The sequence below is a fragment of the Nilaparvata lugens genome, chromosome 11, assembly GCF_014356525.2.
Source record: "Nilaparvata lugens isolate BPH chromosome 11, ASM1435652v1, whole genome shotgun sequence".
In the NCBI taxonomy this organism is placed as follows: domain Eukaryota; kingdom Metazoa; phylum Arthropoda; class Insecta; order Hemiptera; family Delphacidae; genus Nilaparvata; species Nilaparvata lugens.
In genome coordinates, this window is record NC_052514.1 from 45,016,155 (window position 1) to 45,039,251 (window position 23,097).

Consider the following 23,097-nt stretch of genomic DNA (forward strand, 5'->3'; position numbering starts at 1 on the left):
CCTGACTGCTACCACACATACAATATCCATTAGTACAAGGTTACAAATATACACACATGTCATACAATATTTACACAAAGGACAAAGTACTCTGAAAACAATATTATATATACATATACAGTAGTCTGATCGTAGTGTCAAATATTTTGCTGCCAATCGTCATTATGTTATTCCCCTAAATTATTCTCCTTTAAGAATGGGGCTTACAGTTCAATGAGCAAGGAAAGTTGTGTGAGTGCGCCAGACCAGATTTTTGAGTAAGTAATATATTTCAAACCACGCACAGCGGTTGATAGTCGATATAAGGAGTAGGCCTAATTACCTTCAGTATTATGCACAGAAGAGGTGTCGAACGAGGCAAGACTTCCGCAGATGGCGCGACACGATGCGGTCTGTCCACTAGATGACGATGTCGACGCACACGTGTGACAACTGACTGTGTCCAGTGTCATCACGCCTTAAACAACAAAATTATATTATAAGCGTATGTCTTTCAATGGTAAGTCTTATCTACTTTGTAAAAATAATTAAGGACTAAACATTTTGTGAAGTGAACAACTACAAGACTTGACCTACTTCGGACTATGTGTAACCTTATCTAAATTTGGGAGAGAATACTCTCATTTTGATGATGTACTTATTGTATCAATCAATCAATTTATTTACTTAATCATTCAGAATTATACAACTTACAGAAAAGTACCACAGGCTAACTTACGCCCAAAACGGTTCCAATTCTAATTTATACAACAGTCCAAATGTAGCTAGTGGTTATGTGTCACTTCAACATTAATTTTTCAATTACACACTCCAATTTACAATTCAAAACATAGAAAAATAATTTTTAAATTAAAAAAATACTTCTAAATTGAATTAAATCAATTTTAAATATTCAGAAATTTCAAACTTTGAAAAACTATCAATCAATGGTGGTGAGACCCAAGGGTGGTTCCATCTCGCCGGATATAGTAAACAACAAAATAATATTTTTTATTAAAATAAAGTGGATTTTTCGACAATATCAGTCTCTTCAATTGTACAACAAACCAGTCAAATTAACAAAAAATGCAAATTCATTTCAACAGTGTAGATACGTGTGACCCACGAAAGGTGTACCATATATTCTACATGAAATTTGCAACAAAAAACGTCTATTGTGAGGTCCACGTTATAATGGCAGTGGATGAAGATAGAAGAACGGAGTTGCCTGTTCTCTGCCTTAATTAAGATTCAAGATTCAAGATTTCTTTATTGCGGAAAACATTTGTATAAAATGCTGACGATTAAACATGATAAATACAAAGTATTTACATTCAAAGAAATAAACATTCAAAACACAAGCATACAAACAGCACAAAATAACCTCAAATTAGAAACTCCTCTATCCTATATGGACATATTTGTATTAAATTAGTTTTCGCCCCACTTGGATGTAATGAGCTGGTTTTCGTGCGTCATATGGAGGCCGAAAATGATTGTTTTCTGACCAGGCCGGTAAAAGTTTTTCGGACCTAGGGCTGTAAAATAACCTTGAAGTCAGCTGATTCTGATTTGATGTGAACATGTTTACAAAATAGTTTATGAAACGGAATCAGTTTATGCTTCTAGAATTGAATAAAGTATTTTGCAATAAGATACTACCATTTTATTTGGATGAATAAAATACAGATAAGATATATATTATAAACTATTCAAATTTGATTTTCAGAGTAGGATAGAACTTCTAACCTAAACTTCCGAAGTCACCGACAACAAGCATTGTTGACGTTGACATTCAGATTGGCCAAATTTGAAGTGTGCTGAAACAGCTGATCAAAAAACTTTTCATTATTCGTGTTTATTATACAAACATTTATAATAATATCATCTTATTGTCATTTGGAAGAATAAAAAGTATAAACTCAACCTCTTACATAATTGAACATAATCTTTTAGGTTATTTAGACAAATCAGAATAAAAAATGAAAATACTTTGACAATTTCTCGATATTCAGATTACCTCAGATTTGCAGGAGCTATGACCTTCCTGTTTTGCTTTTGGAAGTGCCTAATAAACAATTATTCTCATATTTATATTGTTTATTTTTCTGTGTGGCGAAAAATAACGTTCTCACCATGGGCAAAAATGTTTTTCCAGCTCTCAACCTTTTCTAGTCCTCGGCCTACGGCCTCGGACTTGAAAACCGATTTCGAGCCGGAAAAGTCTCATTTTCGGCCCTAGGTGCGAAATATACTATTTTATGGCTCTCTTAAAATTATTCACATCTAGCTCTTTTAAATGTTCAGGAAGCTTATTATAAGCTCTTATACCAAACTACTTGAAACAGTTCAATGTATATGCATAATTGCACTGGTTAACTATAAGAAATTCAGAATTTCTAATTATATTCCTACATTGTCAAAAACAGATTTGGCATCGTTGCGGAGCTAGAGAAGGATAGTACTACCTGCTTTGTCGAATGATAGCAACATTGAAGTTGATCAAATACTGTCGTTATAACGTGGACCTCACTATAGTAAAATTTTCTTTTATCGACCTTAGTTTTCGAGATATATAGATTTTTCTATATTCTTGAAAAACGCCAAAAACTATAGTGAGGTCCACGTTATAATGGCAGTGTTTGATTAGCAATGGTATTGCTATCCTTGTCTATCATTCAACAAAGCGGATAGCGCTATCTCTTTCTCGCTTTCCTCTATTGCCAGATCATCTTTTAACAATGTAGAAATATAATTAATTGACAAAATATTTAATATTGATTATGAAAATTCATTATGAAATTATTGTAAAATATAATTTCTTGCTTAATAAAATATAATTGATTATTTTAAACGAGAATGAACAGTTAATATTACATCAATAAACCTGTATCAGCTATCGTCTATAGAAGGCATTGACAAGACAGAAGATCGGTAACGTTGTTCTCCTATCTTTCTCCAATGCCATTATAACGAGGACCTCACTATAGGATAATAAGATGTCCTATATACCTGTGCTGTTAGAGGTGGTATCCGAAGCCAAATCATCACAACGTCTAGACCACACTCCCGCACCCGCATGCCTGAACGAGTGTCGAGGCGTGGGGTTGGCAGCACTGCGCATTGCTTCCTCATAGGTTGGCAGGCCTGACTGCTACCACACATACAATATCCATTAGTACAAGGTTACAAATATACACACATGTAATACAAAATGTGCAAATCATAATACAAGTAAGGATTCTTCTCTTTAGATCTACTGATTATTATAACACGATGAAAATTATCAACGAAGGCCAAATTTAGGCTATATTATATTCTAATCTATAAATAAATAAGCTTCAAGCCTGGTTTCCACTAGTAGAGTTAGTGGTCGAGTAACTGGCATACTAACTCCACTCTACTTACTTGGTCGAGTAACTGTTTTACTACAATTGAGAATAGCAGGTAAAGTGTGTTGTCTAGTGAACAGAATCAACCTTAAAATGGCAATACTTTCTAATAAATTAACACTTTTTAAAAATTAATACTTTCAATAAATAGCAATACTTCTTAAACTTGAAAGCCTACGGCACGACTCTACTCTACTAGCTCGAGACTGTTTTCAGTAGCATAGTAGTGGTAGAGTAGAGTAAGAAGCGGTGGTGCGAGAAGGCAAGTGGTAGAGTACTATCATAGAGAAACGATAGCATAATTAGATATCCCATGGTATAGGGGGTTTATGTCGCAACTTTTACTGTTATCCCAAGTCGATAGTTCACGTAGTTCTTTCCACATGCAGCTGTGTGACGCTGGTAGTCTCTCAAATTGTGCCTTTCATACACTCTCAACCCAACAAAACAGTAATAATTTACAATAATCGAAAGTAATCGGCTTGAGATAACAGTGAAAGTTGCGACATAAATTTCCTATACCATGGGATATCTACTTACGCTATTGTTTCTCTATGGTACTATCCCATGATGCTATCCCACTCTGCTCTACTAAAAACTAATACTCTACCAAGAAAATTTTCATTGGGAGAGTTCACAAGATATTAATTGCCCAGAGAACTCTACCACTAAGTCTACTAATAAAAACCAGGCTTTATTCACATTCTTTACAGAACAAAAGCCTCTCATAAGAGGTGAATAATTCTAATCTATATTCTAGGCGAAATCTAGGCTGGCGGTTATCTGTTACTGTGCTCATGTTCTAAACGTAGCGGACTCTCTGACCGATGGTTCTTGTTAGAGTAATGAAAATACAAGCTTTTATGATTTTCTCAGGTAAATATGGAATTTTCATAGATAATAAATTTAGTTGTTTGCTTAATTGTGTGTATTCTTTTTCTAAAAACACAATTCTCCTACAGTAAAGAGTATTCAGTAGCAAAATTCTAAGTAAAAAAGAGCAATATCTAAATTGGGGAGAGGAATAGCACAAGGTTACTTCATTTTTTCTCTCCCTATAATTTTGATGATGTACTTATTGCAGTGGTCGCCAAACAGTCGATCGCGAGCTACCGGTAGCTCGTGGGGTAGTTTTTGGTAGCTCAGAGAAATGCTTGGGTTGTCAACCAATATTTGGCCTCAAGTCCCCAAAGAAAAATATTCAAATATTATTCAAGTTGCATTTTGCATTGTAAATCTTCTATTTTTGGTTTTAACTCTGTATACCTTTTATTTATCATAATGTATTTACTTCATCCTTGTTTTCATGTGATGGGCTACCGTAGCAGAAAAAAAATGTATTTTCTTTTAAGTTATACTAGTTTATTTATAGAGCGGAGCGGCCTTACTCCTCTGAGTATTTTTAGTTGTTTTTTAGGAGTAGTACACCCCAATTTTATTTTTTTTATAATACAAGCCTAGGATTGTTCACTTTTATTTTAAATTTTTAATATTTCTTTGTTATTTTGTATTATGTTTGTTCGTGAAATAAATGAATTGCTTGATTTATAAAGTTGCATTGAGGTTGAAAGCTATGTTCAGCTCTACCTACTTGTGGGTGGAGCATCTTTTTCAAGTATGAAATTCATAAGAAATCGATATAGGAACAGACTGATATTAGGAACATTTAGACAACTGCATCAGAATGACTACAACGTAAACTATACACATCAAGAAAATACTTGATGATCAAAAAGAGTTCCACTGCTGTCATTGAAATGTACATTTCAACTTTTGTTATACTCTTTGCTATGAGATAAGTAGATTTCAACACTAGGAATGTATCTTTATAGGCAATAAAAGTGTGAAAATTTTATTTTGCGTACCGTACTTTCTCCAGTCTAATATTCCTTGGTAGCTCACTTGAAGATTTATAAATGCTATTCTAGCTCACTGACTCATAAGTTTGGCGACCATTGACTTATTGTATTAATCAATGACTAAATACAAAAATTGAATATTGTATCGGGGGTTTCTGTTAGTTTTATTATGAGACACAGGGTTTGAGTAAGTGTTAATTAGTTTAATTTGAGGTAGACTGACCTGAATGCCGTCAGCGAAGGCGATCAACGCGACACGATCCGGGTCGTGCGACTGAGGCGCAGGTGGCAAGGGAGCGCTGGAAGAGGCATGCGCCGAAGAGGCAAGAGGCATGCCACGATGCATGCCTCCTCCTCCGCCCTGGTGACGACAGACCACCGCAACACACACTGACAGCAGCACTAGCAGAATACTCAGAGCTGTCAACACAGAACAAATGGCGTTTGTCAACAAATCACAGTACAATTCACTTCAAACTGTCAGCAAGGAGGCACTGGTAGAGGCATCTATAGTGAGGTCCACGTTATAATGGCAGTGGAGAAAGCAAGCAGAACAACGTTGCCGATCCTCTGTCTTGTCAATGTCTTCTATAGACGGTAGCTGATACAGATTCATTGATGTAATAGTACTGTTCATTCTCGTTTAAAATAATCAATTATATTTTATTAAGCAAGAAAGCATATTTTTCAATAATTTCATAATGAATTTTCATAAGTAAGATGAAATATTTTGTTATTTAATGATTAATTCTACATTGTTAAAAGACAATCTGGCAACAGAACAAAGTGAGAAAGAGATAGCGCTATCCACTTTGTATAGGCTAATGATAAACAAGGATAGCAATACCATTGCTAATCAAACACTGCCATTATAACATGGAACTCACTATATCAAACATTGTTCGGCCACGACATGTTCAGTGACGTCACGAAAAAATGTTCTTGCCTTTGCCTGAATAATTCAGTGTTTGTTGTATGTGTCAGTGTATCTTCTCAAAATGTATCAATTCAAGGCTACTTTCTTTTATTTATAAAATAGGATCATAGTACCCTTTGTTTTTAAAAACGTACGTGACCAAACAATGTGTTACAACATAATCTAAAAAGTAAACAGAAACAGCTGGCTTGTAATCACAGTTCTCCACCGACAGGGCTATCTGTCGGCAAAAGTTGTAACAACAATGGTCGCCACAACTACAGCTATGATGAAGTTCCCGTTTCAAATTTGATTAGTTAATGAGGAATATTCGTTGGCTGGAATTTTGAATAACATGGAATAAGAAAAAAATATACATTTTTTTAGTACAGTAATATGAAGTTTGTAAAAATTTTAGCATAAATTTCATATATTGATCAAATGTCTGGTTGAGGTATTGAATTTAGTTGGTTAAATGACTACTCTATATGCTTCCTCATCTGAGCTTAGACCTTCTACCCTATTTCAAATGTACGTTTCAAAAATCTGGTGTGGCGCACTCACACAACTTTCCTTGCCGTTATGAAAATTGATCACTGACGCTGGTGTTCCCGCGCATCTCAAATCTACTATTCAAATATTTGAGCCAGCTGGTGACAGGGCAATAACGCTGGAGACACACATGAGGTCTGCTATCTCTTCATAGTGAATGATTTAATAGAATCAACAATAATTTGCAATTGAATAATCACATTTTCTCGAATTTAAAGCTTATTTTCAATTTTAGGTGAAAATGTTACTGAACATTAATTGTAGAGATTTTCATGCTCAATCTACTCCACTTGATTTTTTTTTTGTTTCAATTGTATCTGAAGCCTGATAATTGGGAATCTATCTGCATTGATGGGGCGGAGATCCTGAAATTTTTACAGATATGGGACTTGTGGCAGTTGATAGAGCTTATCGATGACTATTTTAGGTATGAATTTGATCAAAATCATTGGAGCCGTTTCTGAGAAAATCACGAAAAACCCTGTTTTTGACAACATTCTCGCCATTTTAGCCGCCATCTTGAATTGCATTTGATCGAAATTGTTCGTGTCGGATCCTTATAGTGAAAGGACCTTAAGTTCCAAATTTCAAGTCATTCCGTTAATTGGGAGATGAGATATCGTGTACACAGACGCACATACACACACACACACACACACACACACACACACACACACACATACACACATACACACATACAGACCAATACCCAAAAACCAGTTTTTTGGACTCAGGGGACCTTGAAACGTATAGAAATTGGGGTACCTTAATTTTTTTCGGAAAGCAATACTTTCCTTACCTATGGTAATAGGGCAAGGAAAGTAAAAATAGAGATGCTTCCCATGTTATTTAAATTGAGTCACTTTTACGCTCTAAGGAGTTTTCCTGTTTTTTCCTCCCGAGAGCAAAAAAGTGACACTTTAGTATTATGTTCCAGGGAGTAAACACTTTAGACAGGAGGTGGAGGAAAAAGTAAGTTGGCCTTCAGTCTGCAACTGAAGTAAACTGACCTGTAACAATGGAGAAGAGCAGGGAAGTACTAGCACTGTTGGGCCCGGCAAAGTACTGGCTGCCCGGCAAGTAGAGAGCACTGGCGTCCTGTACTTGCTGCCAGTAGGACAGTAGGAGAGGGAGGAGGAGGAAGAAGGAGAAAAAGATGACTACTAACCTGTAACAATGGAGAAGAGCAGAGACGTACTAGCGCTGTTGGGCCCGGCAAAGTACTGGCTGCCCGGCAAGTAGAGAGCACTGGCGTCCTGTACTTGCTGCCAGTAGGACAGTAGGAGAGGGAGGAAGAGGAAGAAGGAGAAAAAGATGACTACTAACCTGTAACAATGGAGAAGAGCAGAGACGTACTAGCACTGTTGGGCCCGGCAAAGTACTGGCTGCCCGGCAAGTAGAGAGCATTGGCGTCCTGTACTGGCTGACAGTAGGGCATCTGACTGGGCGTCCAGCATCCACCCTGCATACAGGTGAGGGTGGCCGGCTGGCTTGGATCCAGCAGGCCGGCCATTTGGTAGCCGTCTTCACAGACGTACGTCACCTGAGCGCCCACTGTGAACCGGCCCACTCCTGCACAAACAAATCAAAATTACCTAATGTATACATCATATTTATTAATTATTATCAAACGAACATCCCAATTAAATGTTGTAAATCACCCCGAAGATTTCTGCTATTGCAAATATTGACAACAGGGTAAACAGCTAGATGGAAATTCGATGAGCATTCATTCATTTTACACTAGTAGTTGATTGATTGATTGATTGAGTACTTTATTTATGTAGATTACAATATATACTGGCTTATACACTTATATACAATAGCTTACAATACAGCAAAATTATAGATGAATTTACATAATATAGACTAAGAAAATAATTATTGAACTGTATATTATATGAAAAAGCAATTTGTAATATAATAACTATAGATAATAATCATATTGTTATGCATCTACATAAATTGGCGGAGCTTTGGACATATCAATGTCCATTCTTTGGGAAGAATATTAAAAATATCCTCCCCACTAACTCTCTACCAAAGTAGTTATGTGAACAGTAGACCTCACGCAGTTTTCTCATCCATAAGTATCTGGTGTCACCTGTTCTAGTTGATTCAGTTGAATCACAATTCACAGTTGAATCATAATTTACTCTTAAAAACTGTTATTTGTTTATAAAAAACTCACTTATGATAATAAACTCAGTTCACGTTTGAATTTGTATCTCATATGATTAAAGAATAATCCACTTGTCAGCTAGACAATTATGAATAATTCTATGGTCTGATTGATCCTATCTTCAAAGTAGATGATACATTACGGTATTGACCGAGCAAAGTGAGGTCTAAGATTCAAGTCGACGGTTTTTGTATTTCTCTTAGATGTTTGAATATTTATATGTTTATATGTTGCGCATTTACGGCGAAACGCGATAATAGATTTTCATGAAATTTGACAGGTATGTTCCTTTTTAAATTGCGCGTCGACGTATATAACCTACAAGGTTTTTGGAAATTTTTTATTTCAAGGATAATATAAAAGGAAAAGGAGTCTCCTTCATACGCCAATATTGGAGTGAAAATCAGACTATAGAATTATTCATCATAAATCAGCTGTCGAGTGGATTGTAAATTGTATGCAATTCAATATCTCAATGTAACTTAGTAAAAAAACAGGTGTTGTGTGGACTATTAATTATTGCATGCAGTGAGGCATGCAGTGAGGCATGCAATTGATAACTTGAAGTGGCAAATTTTTTCTCCCGAAAATTTTTTTTGTGTGCTCTTCTTTTTTTCTGCTTTTTTCACTTTTCCCTGCTTTCAACTCGGTAAGCTTTTGATGATTAGCATTCTAATGATAATAATTATAATTAATATTAATAATATTATTGTCGATACAACATTTTAAACAGCCATTAGATGTTTACACACCGATAGCTCGCCGACACGTCAGGACAGGATATAATTCACTCTGATGGAGGCTGTAGTTTTTAACTGCGCGAGGTCTACTGTTCACAGAACTATTAGTTAGTATCAAACGAAAGCCCAAATTAAATGCTGTAAATCACCCCGAAGACTTGTGCTACTGCAAATATTGACAAAAGGGTGAACAGCTGGATGGAAATTCGATGAGCATTCATTCACTTTACACAAAATTTGAATTTATGTGAACTTGACATAAATAAATAATATATTTATTACCATTTGGTTTACAATAAACATTGGTCATTGTCACAAGTATACAATCAACAATACAAAAGTCTACACAGCTAAAACACAATTACATCTAAAATTTACTTCTAAACAAGACAATAATGTAAACGCCCCGTTAGGATCGAAATATAGTGTAATACAGAGCAACGAAGGTATAGTTCATCAGAGAAGGCACTTCTTCTTCTTCTCTACCACCTTCTTCTTCTTCTTCTTATTATTATTATTCACCTTCATCAAGTTACAAGGGAAGGACCTCAGGACGTCAAGGTATTCAGTTCAGCTAGTTACAAGGGGAGGATCTTAGTTAAACAATTTACAAGGGGAGTGTCCCAGGTCTCAGGTCGTCAATATTTCATTTCATCAAGTTGCAAGATGCAAAAGGAGGATCTGTCAGTTCTTAAATATTTCAGTTAAGCAAGTAACAGGATCTCAGTTCATTGAGCTACAAGGGAAGGATCTCAGGTCGTCAAGAAATGCACAGAGGTTTTCAATCTTCAATCCCATGAGTTGTGGAGAATTAAAAATAATAATTAAATCCTTGAAAAATAAAAAATCCTGCGACTGTTTTAATATTTCAAATTACTTGGTTAAAAAATCAGCAGAAAATATCTTGGAGCCACTAACTTTCATTTTTAATAGTTCCATGACTGTGGGCTATGTAGGCTACCCTCAAAACTAAAATTGTCAAAAATAATTCCTACCCATAAAAAAGGCAAAAAAGAACTTCCAGAAAACCGCAGAGCTATTGCTAACAGAGCAAAGCAGCACTTATTAAATTACAGAAATGGTTAGCTGCTAATATGTTAATTCTGAACAAAGAAAAAACCAAAGAAATACCTTTTCGAACTACTAAGGGGGGTAGCTTGGAAATTGAAGGCAATAATATAGATTCTGTGAGTAGTATAAGAGTTCTTGGAGTGGTGATTGACTCTGATCTTTCATGGAAACCACATCTGGAATGCCTGAAGGCCAAACTAAATTCAGCAATTTTTATTCTCAGAAACCTGAAGGCTTCTCTGGATTCGATGGCTCTTAAAAGTGTGTATTTTGCCCTGTTTCACTCCCTCCTGAACTATGGAATTATTTTTTGGGGTAATTCTAGCAGTGTAGTGGAGGTGTTTAGACTTCAGAAGTGGGCATTGAGGGTGATGATAGGGGAGTCAATCCGAACTAGTTGTAGGCCCTATTTCAAAAAACTTGGAATTCTCCCACTTCCTAGCCTATATATTCTGGAAACAATCTGCTTTTTTAAAAAAAACACATGAATGACTTTAATATAGGAGAAACATTTCACCAATATTCGATCAGATACAGGAATAATTTGAGAGATGATGCACACCGTAGTACTATGTATGAGCGAGGGGTAAGGAGTTCAGGTATCCGGATGTACAACTTATTGCCATCTCACATAAAAGAAAAGTCTGGTAAAGCTTTCAGATTTTTATTGAAAAAAGAGCTGCTTTCCATATGTGCCTACTCAGTGGAGGAATACAAAGATTTTTACAAACCTCAAGATGGAGGTTTGAGAAGATAGAAAACATGTTACTGTTGATTAATGACAAATTGACATATCCTTATACCCCTTTTACAGGTGGTCAGTGGATGAAATAATACTAATACTAACAAAAAAATACCTCAGTTCGTCGAGTTACTACGGGGGTATCTCAGTTCATCAGATTGCAAGGACAGGATCTTAGTTCGTCAAAATCTCAGTTTATAAAGATCTCAGTTTATCAAGTTACAAGGTGAGGATTTCACTTTGTCATGACCATAGTTCAGCAAGCTACAAGGAGGAGATCTCAGCTCATCAATATTTCACTTCATCAAGTTGCAAGGTGAGAATTTCAGTTCAGCAATTTATACGGAGGAGATCTCAGTTCATCAGCATCTGTTTTTCAGGTTCTCAGTTCATCAAGCTACAAGAGGCGACTACTGCCATTACTAGTAGTTCTGTGAACAGTAGACCTCACGCAGTATTCTCATCTACAAGTACCTGATTGAAACTATAGACCTTATGGAAATACAGCAATAGACTGGCTTCTCCACACATCTGTGTAATCACTTGTCAGCTGATTTATGATGAATAATTCTATAGTTTGATTTTTACTTTCCTTGCCCTATTACCATAGGTAAGGAAAGTATTGCTTTCCGAGAAAAATTAAGGTACCCCAATTTCTAAATTTCTATACGTTTCAAGGTTCCCTGAGTCCAAAAAACTGGTTTTTGGGTATTGGTTTGTATATATATATATGTGTGTGTGTGTGTGTGTGTGTGTGTGTGTGTGTGTGTGTGTGTGTGTGTGTGTGTGTGTGTGTATGTGTGTGTGTGTGTGTGTGTGTGTGTATGTATGAGTGTATGTGCGTCTGTGTACACGATATCTCATCTCCCAATTAACGGAATGACTTGAAATTTAGAACTTAAGGTCCTTACGATATAAGTATCTGACACGAACAATTTCGATCTGATGCAATTCAAAATGGCGGCTAAAATGGCGAAAATGTTGTCAAAAACAGGGTTTTTCGTGATTTTCTCGGAAACGGCTCCAACGATTTTGATCAAATTCATACCTAAAATAATCATCGATAAGCTCTAACAACTGCCACAAGTCCCATATCTGTAAAAATTTCAGGAGCTCCGCCCCATCAATGCAGATAGATTCCCAATTATAAAGCTTCAGATACAATTGAAACGGAAAAAATCAAGTGGAGTAGATTGAGCATGAAAATCTCTACAATTAATGTTCAGTAACATTTTCACCTAAATTTGAAAATAAGCTTTAAATTCGAGAAAATGTGATTATTCAATTGCAAATTATTGTTGATTCTATTAAATCATTCACTATGAAGAGATAGCAGACCTCATGTGTGTCTCCAGCGTTATTGCCCTGTCACCAGCTGGCTTAAATCTTTGAATAGTAGACTTGAGATGCGCGGGAACACTAGCGTCAGGTGATCAATTTTCATAACGGCAAGGAAAGTTGTGTGAGTGCGAAACACCAGATTTTTACTCTAATATTGGCGTATGAAGGAGGCTCCTTTTCCCTTTCATATTATCCTTGAAATGCAAAATTTCCAAAAACCTTGTATATACGTCGACGCGCAATTAAAAAAGGAACAAACATACCTGTAAAATTTCATGAAAATCTATTACCGCATTTCGCCGTAAATGCGCAACATATAAACATTTAAACATTCAAACATCAAGAGAAATGCCAAACCGTCGACTTGAATCTTAGACCTCACTTCGCTCGGTCAATAACTCTCAGTTTGTCAAAATCTCAGTTCATCAAGCTACAAGAGGCGACTACTGCAATGATAACTCCCAGTTGGTCAAGGTGTCAGTTTGTCAAGATGTCAGTTGATCAAGGATGAATCTCACTAACCTTCTACAATGCGCTGAATGTGGGCGTTGGCAATTGGCGGCGGAAATACGCAATCATTGGGCTGCGCTACGCATTGCGGGATCCGACCCCCCAACCACTGACTGTTGGGTCCGCAGCGCATCACCTGCAGCTTGCAGCCGTGCAGCTTGTCCCTCAAGCCCAGCATGCAGCCCATCTCCACCACTGCACCCTCGTCTGCTAGGTCCACCTTCACGCCCGTTTCCGTGTACATCTGCAACACACCAAATCAAATAAAATCAAATTTTGTTGCCTCAAAAATAATACACAAAAACAATACACTAGTAGTTCTGCGAACAGTGGACCTCACTCATGAATAGCCCACAACTTTCAAACTGATGAGAAGGGCCATTAAGAAAGTACACTATATTGTGAAGATTTATCCATGTCATCTATTATTTTCTCCATTGAAAATGCTAAATACATTGTTTCCAGGGACACCGGACTTATAAATATCTCTCAAGGAGGTACCACCTTCATATCATCCCCATATTTACAATATTACAACTTTTCTAACAATAAATTAATTATAAGAAATCGGTCAACTGACAGAAAAATGGAATATGCAGTAGGCAATTTAGATGATAAATCGTCTCACATACGATAGTGAGACGGAAAATGATTCTAAATAAGATGGGTTTGTTGGTGAAAATGACAGGAGGTTGCTAATGATGTTTTTCATGAAAAGTGGATTCAATGTTATGGCGGCTTGTTATGCCTATGCAGAATGTTTATGCTCACAAGTCGGTTTCCGATCTCATACACATACTAAAACGAAAACAAGAGCTAACTAACTAAGCTGTGATGTCTCCTGCCAGTTCGGTAGGTCTAGAACCATTCATCTATGAAACAGGGAAATATCGTGTTGAAAAGGGAAGAAATGGTGCAGTCAAGTGAGAAGTTTTCTTCAATTAATAAATACAGTATGATTTCGAGCGGCTCAGACGTTTCAAGGTTCACCGCTGACAACAACTCTTGACCTCTATCGATAGCATTCATTCAATACAGCACATTTTAGAGCGGCACAACTTATATTAAATTTATATTAAAACCGGAGGTCTTATCAAAAATCGTTACACATACGTTTCTGCGCCTTGTTTCAACGAACTTGTATACCAAATTTCATCCAAATCGGACAATAACTGCGACTGTAACTGTGGTACAAACAAACAAACAGACAAAAGCCGATCGAGTCGAAACTAGGCTAATATAGAATTATAATAATAATAATAAAAAAAAAATTTCTTTTTTCAGGTAATCAAAAAAAAAAACCAAGTTTAAATTGAGCGTGTTAAAAACAAGTTATAATTATAGTAATTTAGTTTTCGATTTTAAAAAAGTAATTCTCTTTTACCCAGGATCTTATTTTATTTAATTTATTACTTGTAATTTTATCCCTAATGAAATCGTCTGGTATTCTATTTATTAGCTTATCGCTCTGGAACTTGAACTGATGATTGCTGGTTGTCAATGCAGTGAAATTTATACTGTAAGCACTTACACTTGCTGGTCTTAAATTGTAAGTGACATTGCGTTGAGTAAATAGATGTGTATTTTTATTTATGAATATAATTAAGTTTGTTATGTACGTTTGGCGAAGCGTTGGTAAGTTTATCTCATCAAATATTAGTCTGCTAGGATAGCGTCTTGGTCTTCCTAGCGCAGCCCTGATGATATGCTTTTGAATAGTAAAAAGTTTATTGAAATGGGTGTCAAAGGCTGCTCCCCATACTTCTATATTGTAGTGGAAGATTGAGTGAGCATATGCATTGTAAATTGTTCTGAGAATGTTCAAGTCTTTCAATTGATTAATTTTGTAAAATATTGTAATCAAGTATTTTAATTTATACATTTATAAGTCAATGTATGTCAAGTTATATTTTTAATAATTATTGTATACTCTCTCTCGGAAAGGTGTTCTTCAAATTATCTCTACCTCCATGTTCATTATCTATTCCTCTTACATTGAGAATTCTCTCTTTTACAATTGAGGGTGCTTACCCCCACCTCCATAACTTTGGGGAAATATCGGCGTTATCTGCTAGAGTAACGGGACTCTCTCCCGGCAACTGAGAAGGAACTCCGCCTGTGTTTTCGTCACTCTTCTCCTAGACTTCTCGGAACTCGCAATCGTAAAAGGTGTGCGGAGAATCGAAGTGATTAAACGGTTTAGTGAATACGCGTGTGAAAGAAGGCTGGCGGACGGAAGACTACTTAATGCTCTACCGGAGGATTGCTGTCCGGGGACACATGCTTAAAATAAAACCGGTGAGTCCGTTCCTTATTGAAAATTAGTTGAAAGGGACCCTTAGGTCAATCCAAAAGTCTCGCAATACTAAAACGAAAACAAGAGCTAACTAGCTAAGCTGTGATGTCTCCTGCCAGTTCGGTAGGTATAGAACCATTCATCTATGTAACAGGGAATATCGTGTTGAAAAGGGAAGAAATGGTACAATCAAGTGAGAAGTTTCTTCATTTAATAAATACAGTATGATTTGGAGCGGCTCAGACGTTTCAAGGTTCACCGCTGACAACAACTCTTGACCTCTATCGATAGCATTCCAACGATTCAATACAGCACATTTTAGAGCGGCACAACTTATATTAAATTTATATTAAAACCGGAGGTCTTATCAAAAATCGTTACACATACGTTTCTGCGCCTTGTTTCAAAGAACTTGTATACCAAATTTCATCCAAATCGGACAATAACTACGACTGTAACTGCGGTACAAACAAACAGACAAAAGCCGATCGAGTCGAAACTAAGACCTCAGCTTCGCTTCGGTCAATTACACACAGTGACCACTAGAAACATCTACATTTTAGAAATGAAAAGATACTATAGTGAGGTTCAGGTTATGATGGCAGTGGAAGGAAATAGCAGAACAACGTTACAGGGATCCTCTGTCTTGTCAATGCCTTCTATAGACGGAAGCTGATACAGGTTTATTGATGTAATATTAACTGTTCATTCTCGTTTTAAATAATCAATAATATTTTATTAAGCAAAAAATTATATTAATCAATAATTTCATAATTAAGATGAAATATTTTGTCAATTTAATGATTAATTCTACAGTGTTCAAGATCATTCTAAACAATCTGGCAACAGAGCAAAGTGAGAAAGAGGTAGCGCTTTGTAGAATGATAAACAAGGATATCAGTACCATTGCTAATCAAACACTGCCATTATAACATGGACCTCACTATAGTAAACATTGTTCGGCCGAACATGTTCAGTGACGTCACGAAAAAATGTTCGTGCCTTTGCCTGAATAATTAATTGTTCGTTGTATGTGTCAGTGTATGAATTCAAGGCTACTTTCTTTTATTTATAACTAATGAAGAGGTGTTTCAAAGAGTTGATTGATTGATTGAGTACTTTATTTATGTAGATTACAATATACGGCTTATACACTTATATACAATGGCTAACTATACAGCAAAATTATAGATGAATTTACATAATATAGACTAAGAAAATAATTATTGTACTGTATATGATATGAAAAAGTAATTTGTAATATAATAACTATAGATATTATATTGTTATGCATCTACATAAATTGGCGGAGCTTTGGACATATCAATGTCCATTCTTCGGAAAGAATATTAAAAATATCCTCCCCACTAACTCTCTACCAACTGAGTTGGAGAGTTGGAGAGAGAGGTTGTCTACTGGAAGAAATAAAAAGGAGAAGAGCACAACTATAGTAAGGTCCACATTATAATGGCAGTGGAGAAAGATGTCAGAACAACGTTGCCGATCCTCTGTCTTGTCAATGCCTTCTATAGACGGTAGCTGATACAGGTTTATTGATGTAATATTAACTGTTCATTCTCGTTTAAAATAATCAATTATATTTTATTAAGAAAGAGATAATATTTTTTATAATTTCATAATGAATTTTCATAATTAAGATGAAATATTTTGTCAATCAATTATTAATTCTACATTGTTAAAAGACGATCTGGCAACAGAGCAAAGCGAGAAAGAGATAGAGCTATCTACTTTGTTGAATGATTGACAAGGATAGCAATGCCATTGCTAATTAAACACTGCCATTATAACGAGGACCTCACTATTTCACAACTATTACTCACAACTATTTCACTCAAGTTGAATGAATAGTATCTTAGGAAATTGATATTGTTTTTTATTTATAAAATGTAAATGTTTGTCGTGGTCACTCTGTATATAGGAAAAAAATATATCACTAAGGCTCAACTCACACTCACGCGACTCAGGTCGAGAAGAGACTCGATTCTAGTCGAGAGCATGTGTTTCCAAATGGTGACACTCAGACCAGTCGATTCTAGTCTTCGCGACTGTCACCATTAGAAAACACATGCTCTCGACTAGAATCGAGTCTCTTCTCGACCTGAGTCGCGTAGGTGTGAGTTGAGCCTTACAATAATTGAAAGAAAAGTTTACGCACAAACAAAAATGTTCAACAGTTTTTGCCACAAATTTATCAATTTACCTGAATGACAGGCGACGGAGGCAGACATCGACCAGGCGTTTGGAGGGGGCGTGGCCTACACAGCGACGGCCTCGTCTCAGGCGAGGGCTGCCATTGGCCGTCGGGGCCACACAGGGCGACCGGAGCACCAATCAGAGCGAAGCCCTGGTTGCACTTAAACAGCAGGCGTGCGCCCACGCGAATGTGCCCGTAATCAGTGTTGGGCAACACCAATTGGTCTGGTTCTTCAATGTACCTGCAACCAAAACAATTAAATTTACTTTTATTGCCAAAAATCACAAAATAGTATCTCAAGACACAAGGACGGGAAGAGGCCTTTTGCAGGCGAGAACGATGTTTCTAGTCGAGGCGTTAGCCTCGACTAGAATTTCATTCGAGCGCTGCAAAAGACATTCACCTCCAAGTAACGTACACTATTTTTTGTCATAATAATCTAGAAAAGAATAATTGAGAAACAGAAAACATTACCTGCTTGTGCTTACATTACTACATGCATTCTATAAACATAACCTAGTTTACAAGTTTCGAATCAGGAATTTCATGATTGTAGTTGACAAAACTTCCACCTGGAGCGCTAAAAGGCGGTTTTTGTACCAGTTTTGCCGTTCCTAATTCCATACTAGGAAACATACTAGACTGTAAAGAAAACATATGATTTTATTACAGTATAGTATGCTGTAATGAGAATATGTTTATTTGTTCTACAATCAGCTGTTTACCGGCTTGATTTCATGGATGTAAAACAGCTGAAATTGAATGACTATGAAAAAAAAAACATAATATTTGTACTATATAATTACCAGAGTTTGGCTCAACTCACACTTACGCGACTCAGGTCGAGAAGAGACTCGACTCTAGTCGAGAGCATGTGTTTCCAAATGGTGACACTCAGACCAGTCGATTTTAGTCTCCGCGACGTCACCATTTGGAAACACATGCTCTCGAATAGAGTCGAGTCTCTTCTCGACCTGAGTCGCGTAAGTGTGAGTTGAGCTCAAGTATACAATACAAAATAGGCGATTGTAACTTGAGTATAACAATATTATCAATAGGCTATAATGTTTGGCACATTGATGTAATTCAATTCACATTTTGTATTTATTTCCTGTCAAATTATGTAGCCTATTTATTAATCGTATTGTCTTTGGTACCTGTCGAATTATGTCTTAATTTTCCGGCTGACCGCTATGGCTTCGTATAAAATAAGCTCTGCTATAGTCCTATAAGAAGCTCTCATCAGATGACAAGCGTGATACCTTTTATATATACCGGGTGTTAAAAAATGACCCAATTTTAAACAGTTATATTTATTTGAAAAAAATGGCACACAAACCAATTTTACATCAAATTACTCACAGAAGTATCAAGTTTATGAGGGACGTGCCCTCCTTTTGAGGCTCGGACGACAGACATCTAGTCGGTAGCCTAATTCATCCCAGACTGTTCGCAAGATGTCTTCTCGGACTGTAGCTACTGCATCAGTTATCCTGGTTTTTGGCTCCTCAATATCAAGTGCTAAGGGAGGAGCATAGACACGTTCATTGAAGTTGTTCCACCCTTAGCACTTGATATTGAGGAGCTTAAAACCAGGATAACTGATGCAGTAGCTACGTCCGAGAAGACATCTTGCCAACAGTCTGGGATGAATTAGGCTACCGTCTCGATGTCGTTCGAGCCTCAAAAGGAGGGGACATAGAGCACTTATAAAACATCATCATGAATTTGATGTAAAATTGGTTTGTGTGCACCATTTTTTTTTTTAAATTAATGTTTAACTGTTTAAAATCGAGTCATTCTTTTTGAAACACCCGTATTTCTTGGTGGTGAGCGGGGACTCAACTGTTCCAATTTCCACCGGACTATTTCCGTGCGGTTGACTATAATGGAATATACCCACGGTTGCGATTGAGGGAATGCGACAATCTCGGACATAATACCTGAGACTCACCCATTGTGGGGAAACGACAATCTCGGACATAATACTTGAGACTCACCCACTGTGGGGAAACGACAATCTCGGACATAATACTTGAGACTCGCCCATTGTAGGGATGCGACAATCTCGGACATAATAGCTGATACTCACCCATTGTGGGGATGCGACAATCTCGGACACCCTTGAGGCACACAGGTGACCGGTTCACCAGTCCAGTGGCCTTGCCGACACTGTCGCTGCTGTGACGTCATCGGCGTCAACCGGAAACCACTCTCGCACGCGTACTCCACAACGACGCCCTCCTCCATCAGCTCCTCTCCCTCCTCAGCTCCACCTTCTCTGACACTAGAGGGCGCTACGCCCATCACACGCTCGGCGCCGTTCATTAGCATCGGCAGTTTGTCGCAGCCTGTTGGCACACAAAAATATCATCATCAGGCATTAGCAGTTTACAACATTGATTTAATCATTTTTTCTTCATGTTTTAATCGTTAGTTATGTCGGTTGAACGCATTGTTCTCAAGATATGAGCTTGGAGGCAAAACGCTGAAAAATGCAACATTTAAACCACCCTCATCCCCTTAGCATATGATTTAGGAATGGGGACTTCTGATATATTCTCCTTCTAACTAGTCTCAACAAAGCTGCAAAGTCAGAAATTTTTTTTAAAACATTCCCTTCGAATTCCTTTGTCAATTGGTCTATTGTTGCAGAAATGGAGATTTCGCACTCAACACTAAAGCTGTTGCAAAAGGTGTAGGGAAATTCGTAGAAGTGTGAAATTATACATCAAACTGAAGAGAATTCAATGCTCTATAAGCTCATAATCAGCATTGATTTTTCCCGTCGATTTTTAAAAGGTTATAAGAGCTAAAATAGAAAAAAATTGGTGGCAAGCGTGTTTTTTTTTCAAAAATGTCACACCTTCAAGAGCGGATATCTCAAAAACTAGAGGAGATATAAAAAAAGTTGTAGAATGGATATTGTAGGAAATTGTGTAAGCTTTAATCTATTATATGACGTTCAAGTCCTTAGGATACATAGTTTTTTATTTTTATGCGAGAAACCAAAAAATGGTACCATTAAACCACCACCACCCCCTTAGCACAGGGGGTAGGAGTGAGGACTTTTGATATGTTTAACTCCTTACTACACTAAACAGAAATGCGGGGTCAAAAATTGTCTTCCCAACTTTTCCCTCTATAAATATAATTTAATATTTTAAACGAGAATGAACCGTTAATATTACATCAATAAACCTGTATGAGCTACCGTCTATAGAAGGCATTGACAAGATAGAGGTTCGGCAACGTTGATCTCCTATCTTCCTCCTCTGCTATTATAACGTGGACCTCACTATAGTTTCATTCAGTCTGGTAGGTCTATCAAATTGGAAAAAGGATTAATTAGTTTAATTAAACTTTTCTTACCAGTACGCTCGCAGAAAGGCGTGGTAGTCCTCTGCCACTGATCGGGGGGACACAGCAGTTTGGGGGGCCCCAACAGTCGGTACCCCCTGGCGCAGCTGAAATGTAGGGTTCGTCGCCCCCCCTCACCCACCGTCATGTTCACGCGCACATTTGGCAGAGTCAGCAGTTTCGAGCATTCGCCTAGCAGCCGAGTGTCCACGCCTCTGAAAGCTACACGAAAAGTCGTATTAATAATAAATTATTTTAAAATACATTATATAGATGTATACAATTATATAAACGATACATTAAAATGGTTGTGGGTAGAGTAAAAGCCGAAAGAAAAGATAGCATAAGAGGATAATATATCATAGTATAAGAGGATATTATGGTATAAGGTGTTTATGTTTCAAATTTTAATAACTTGATTATTTATTGATCTCAAAATACAAGATACATAAAATGATTGTGGGTTAAGTAAGAGCATAGAGAAAAAATAGCAGGAGAGGATAATATCAAATGATATAGGGTATTTATGTTTCAAATTTCAATGTTAACTCAAGCCGAGTCCTGTTATTTTTCGTAAAGCTATGTGACGCTGGTATAGTGAGGTCCACGTTATAATGGCAGTGTTTTATTAGCAATGGTTTTGCTACCCTTGTCTATCATTCAACAAAGCTGGTAGCGCTATCTCTCCCTCGCTTTGCTCTGTTGCCAGATTGTCTTTTAACAATGTAGAATTAATAATTAATTGACAAAATATTTAATCTCAACTATGAAATTTCATTATGAAATTATTGAAAAATAATAATTATTTATTGTTAAATAAAATATAATACATTATTTTAAACGAGATTGAAGAGTTGATATTACATCAATAAACCTGAGTCAGCTATCGTCTATAGAAGGCATGACAAGACAGAGGATCGGCAACGTTTTCTGCTATCTTTCTCCACTGCCATTATAACGTGGACCTCACTATAGTCTCCCATAGCGTGCCGTTCATACACTCTCACCCGAAAAACACAGTAATAATAGATAGTAGTCGACTTGAAATTTGGAACTTTAACAACCTATACCATGGGATATCAGCTTATGAGTAGTATTTGATGAGTAAATAGAGAAAAAATTACAAAATATTGGAGTTTGAACACTCACAAATTCTCTTCTCTAAAACAATGTGAGCTAAAACTTGTTTTATTTTGCAAATGAGTTGATAAATTGTTTAATAACAAACTTATACGACCCTGCTGGAGTCCTATTGTTCAGTTTTTTTGTATAATATTGCCAGTATATCAACGAGGAAAACGAGAAAATCATATTAACATCTTCACTTAAAACTACCATTTCACACAGAAAGCTTCTCCTGCATTTAATTCATGTTAATGTTCTACATTCATGTTTTAACTGAAGAGCCTTTACAAAAATACAAACATAGAGTTTCTTCATACAGTACGGTGATTGAAGCTGCGTTTATACCAAAGTTATTAACAAAATTTTAATAACTTGATTATTTATTGATCTAAATATACAAGATACATAAAATGTTGTGGGTTAAGTAAGAGCATAGAGAAAAAATAGCAGGAGAGGATAATATCAAATGATATAGGGTATTTATGTTTCAAATTTCAATGTTAACTCAAGCCGAGAGTCCTGTTATTTTTCGTAAAGCTATGTGACGCTGGTATAGTGAGGTCCACGTTATAATGGCAGTGTTTTATTAGCAATGGTTTTGCTACCCTTGTCTATCATTCAACAAAGCTGATAGCGCTATCTCTCCCTCGCTTTGCTCTGTTGCCAGATTGTCTTTTAACAATGTAGAATTAATAATCAATTGACAAAATATTTAATCTCAACTATGAAATTTCATTATGAAATTATTGAAAAATAATTATTATTTATTGTTAAATAAAATATAATACATTATTTTAAACGAGATTGAAGAGTTGAT

General features: G+C 36.5%; 1 protein-coding gene across 3 annotated transcripts in view; it reads right to left on the reverse strand.

The window, feature by feature from the left end:
• Positions 1–23,097, reverse strand: part of LOC111058628 (sushi, von Willebrand factor type A, EGF and pentraxin domain-containing protein 1) — a 30,212-nt gene that overhangs the window by 5,803 nt on the left and 1,312 nt on the right. For 2 of the 3 annotated variants that reach the window (XM_039438529.1, XM_039438528.1), the window contains exons 2-8: positions 21,168–21,377; positions 19,888–20,146; positions 17,802–18,036; positions 13,297–13,528; positions 8,025–8,270; positions 5,454–5,650; positions 2,992–3,133 (exon numbers count right to left, since the gene is read on the reverse strand). In XM_039438529.1, the coding sequence (XP_039294463.1) occupies positions 2,992–3,133; positions 5,454–5,650; positions 8,025–8,270; positions 13,297–13,528; positions 17,802–18,036; positions 19,888–20,146; positions 21,168–21,377 (1,521 nt within the window). Of the gene's footprint in view, positions 1–322; positions 458–2,991; positions 3,134–5,453; positions 5,651–8,024; positions 8,271–13,296; positions 13,529–17,801; positions 18,037–19,887; positions 20,147–21,167; positions 21,378–23,097 lie in introns of all 3 variants that reach the window. The other variant, XM_039438527.1, reaches the window with a different exon arrangement.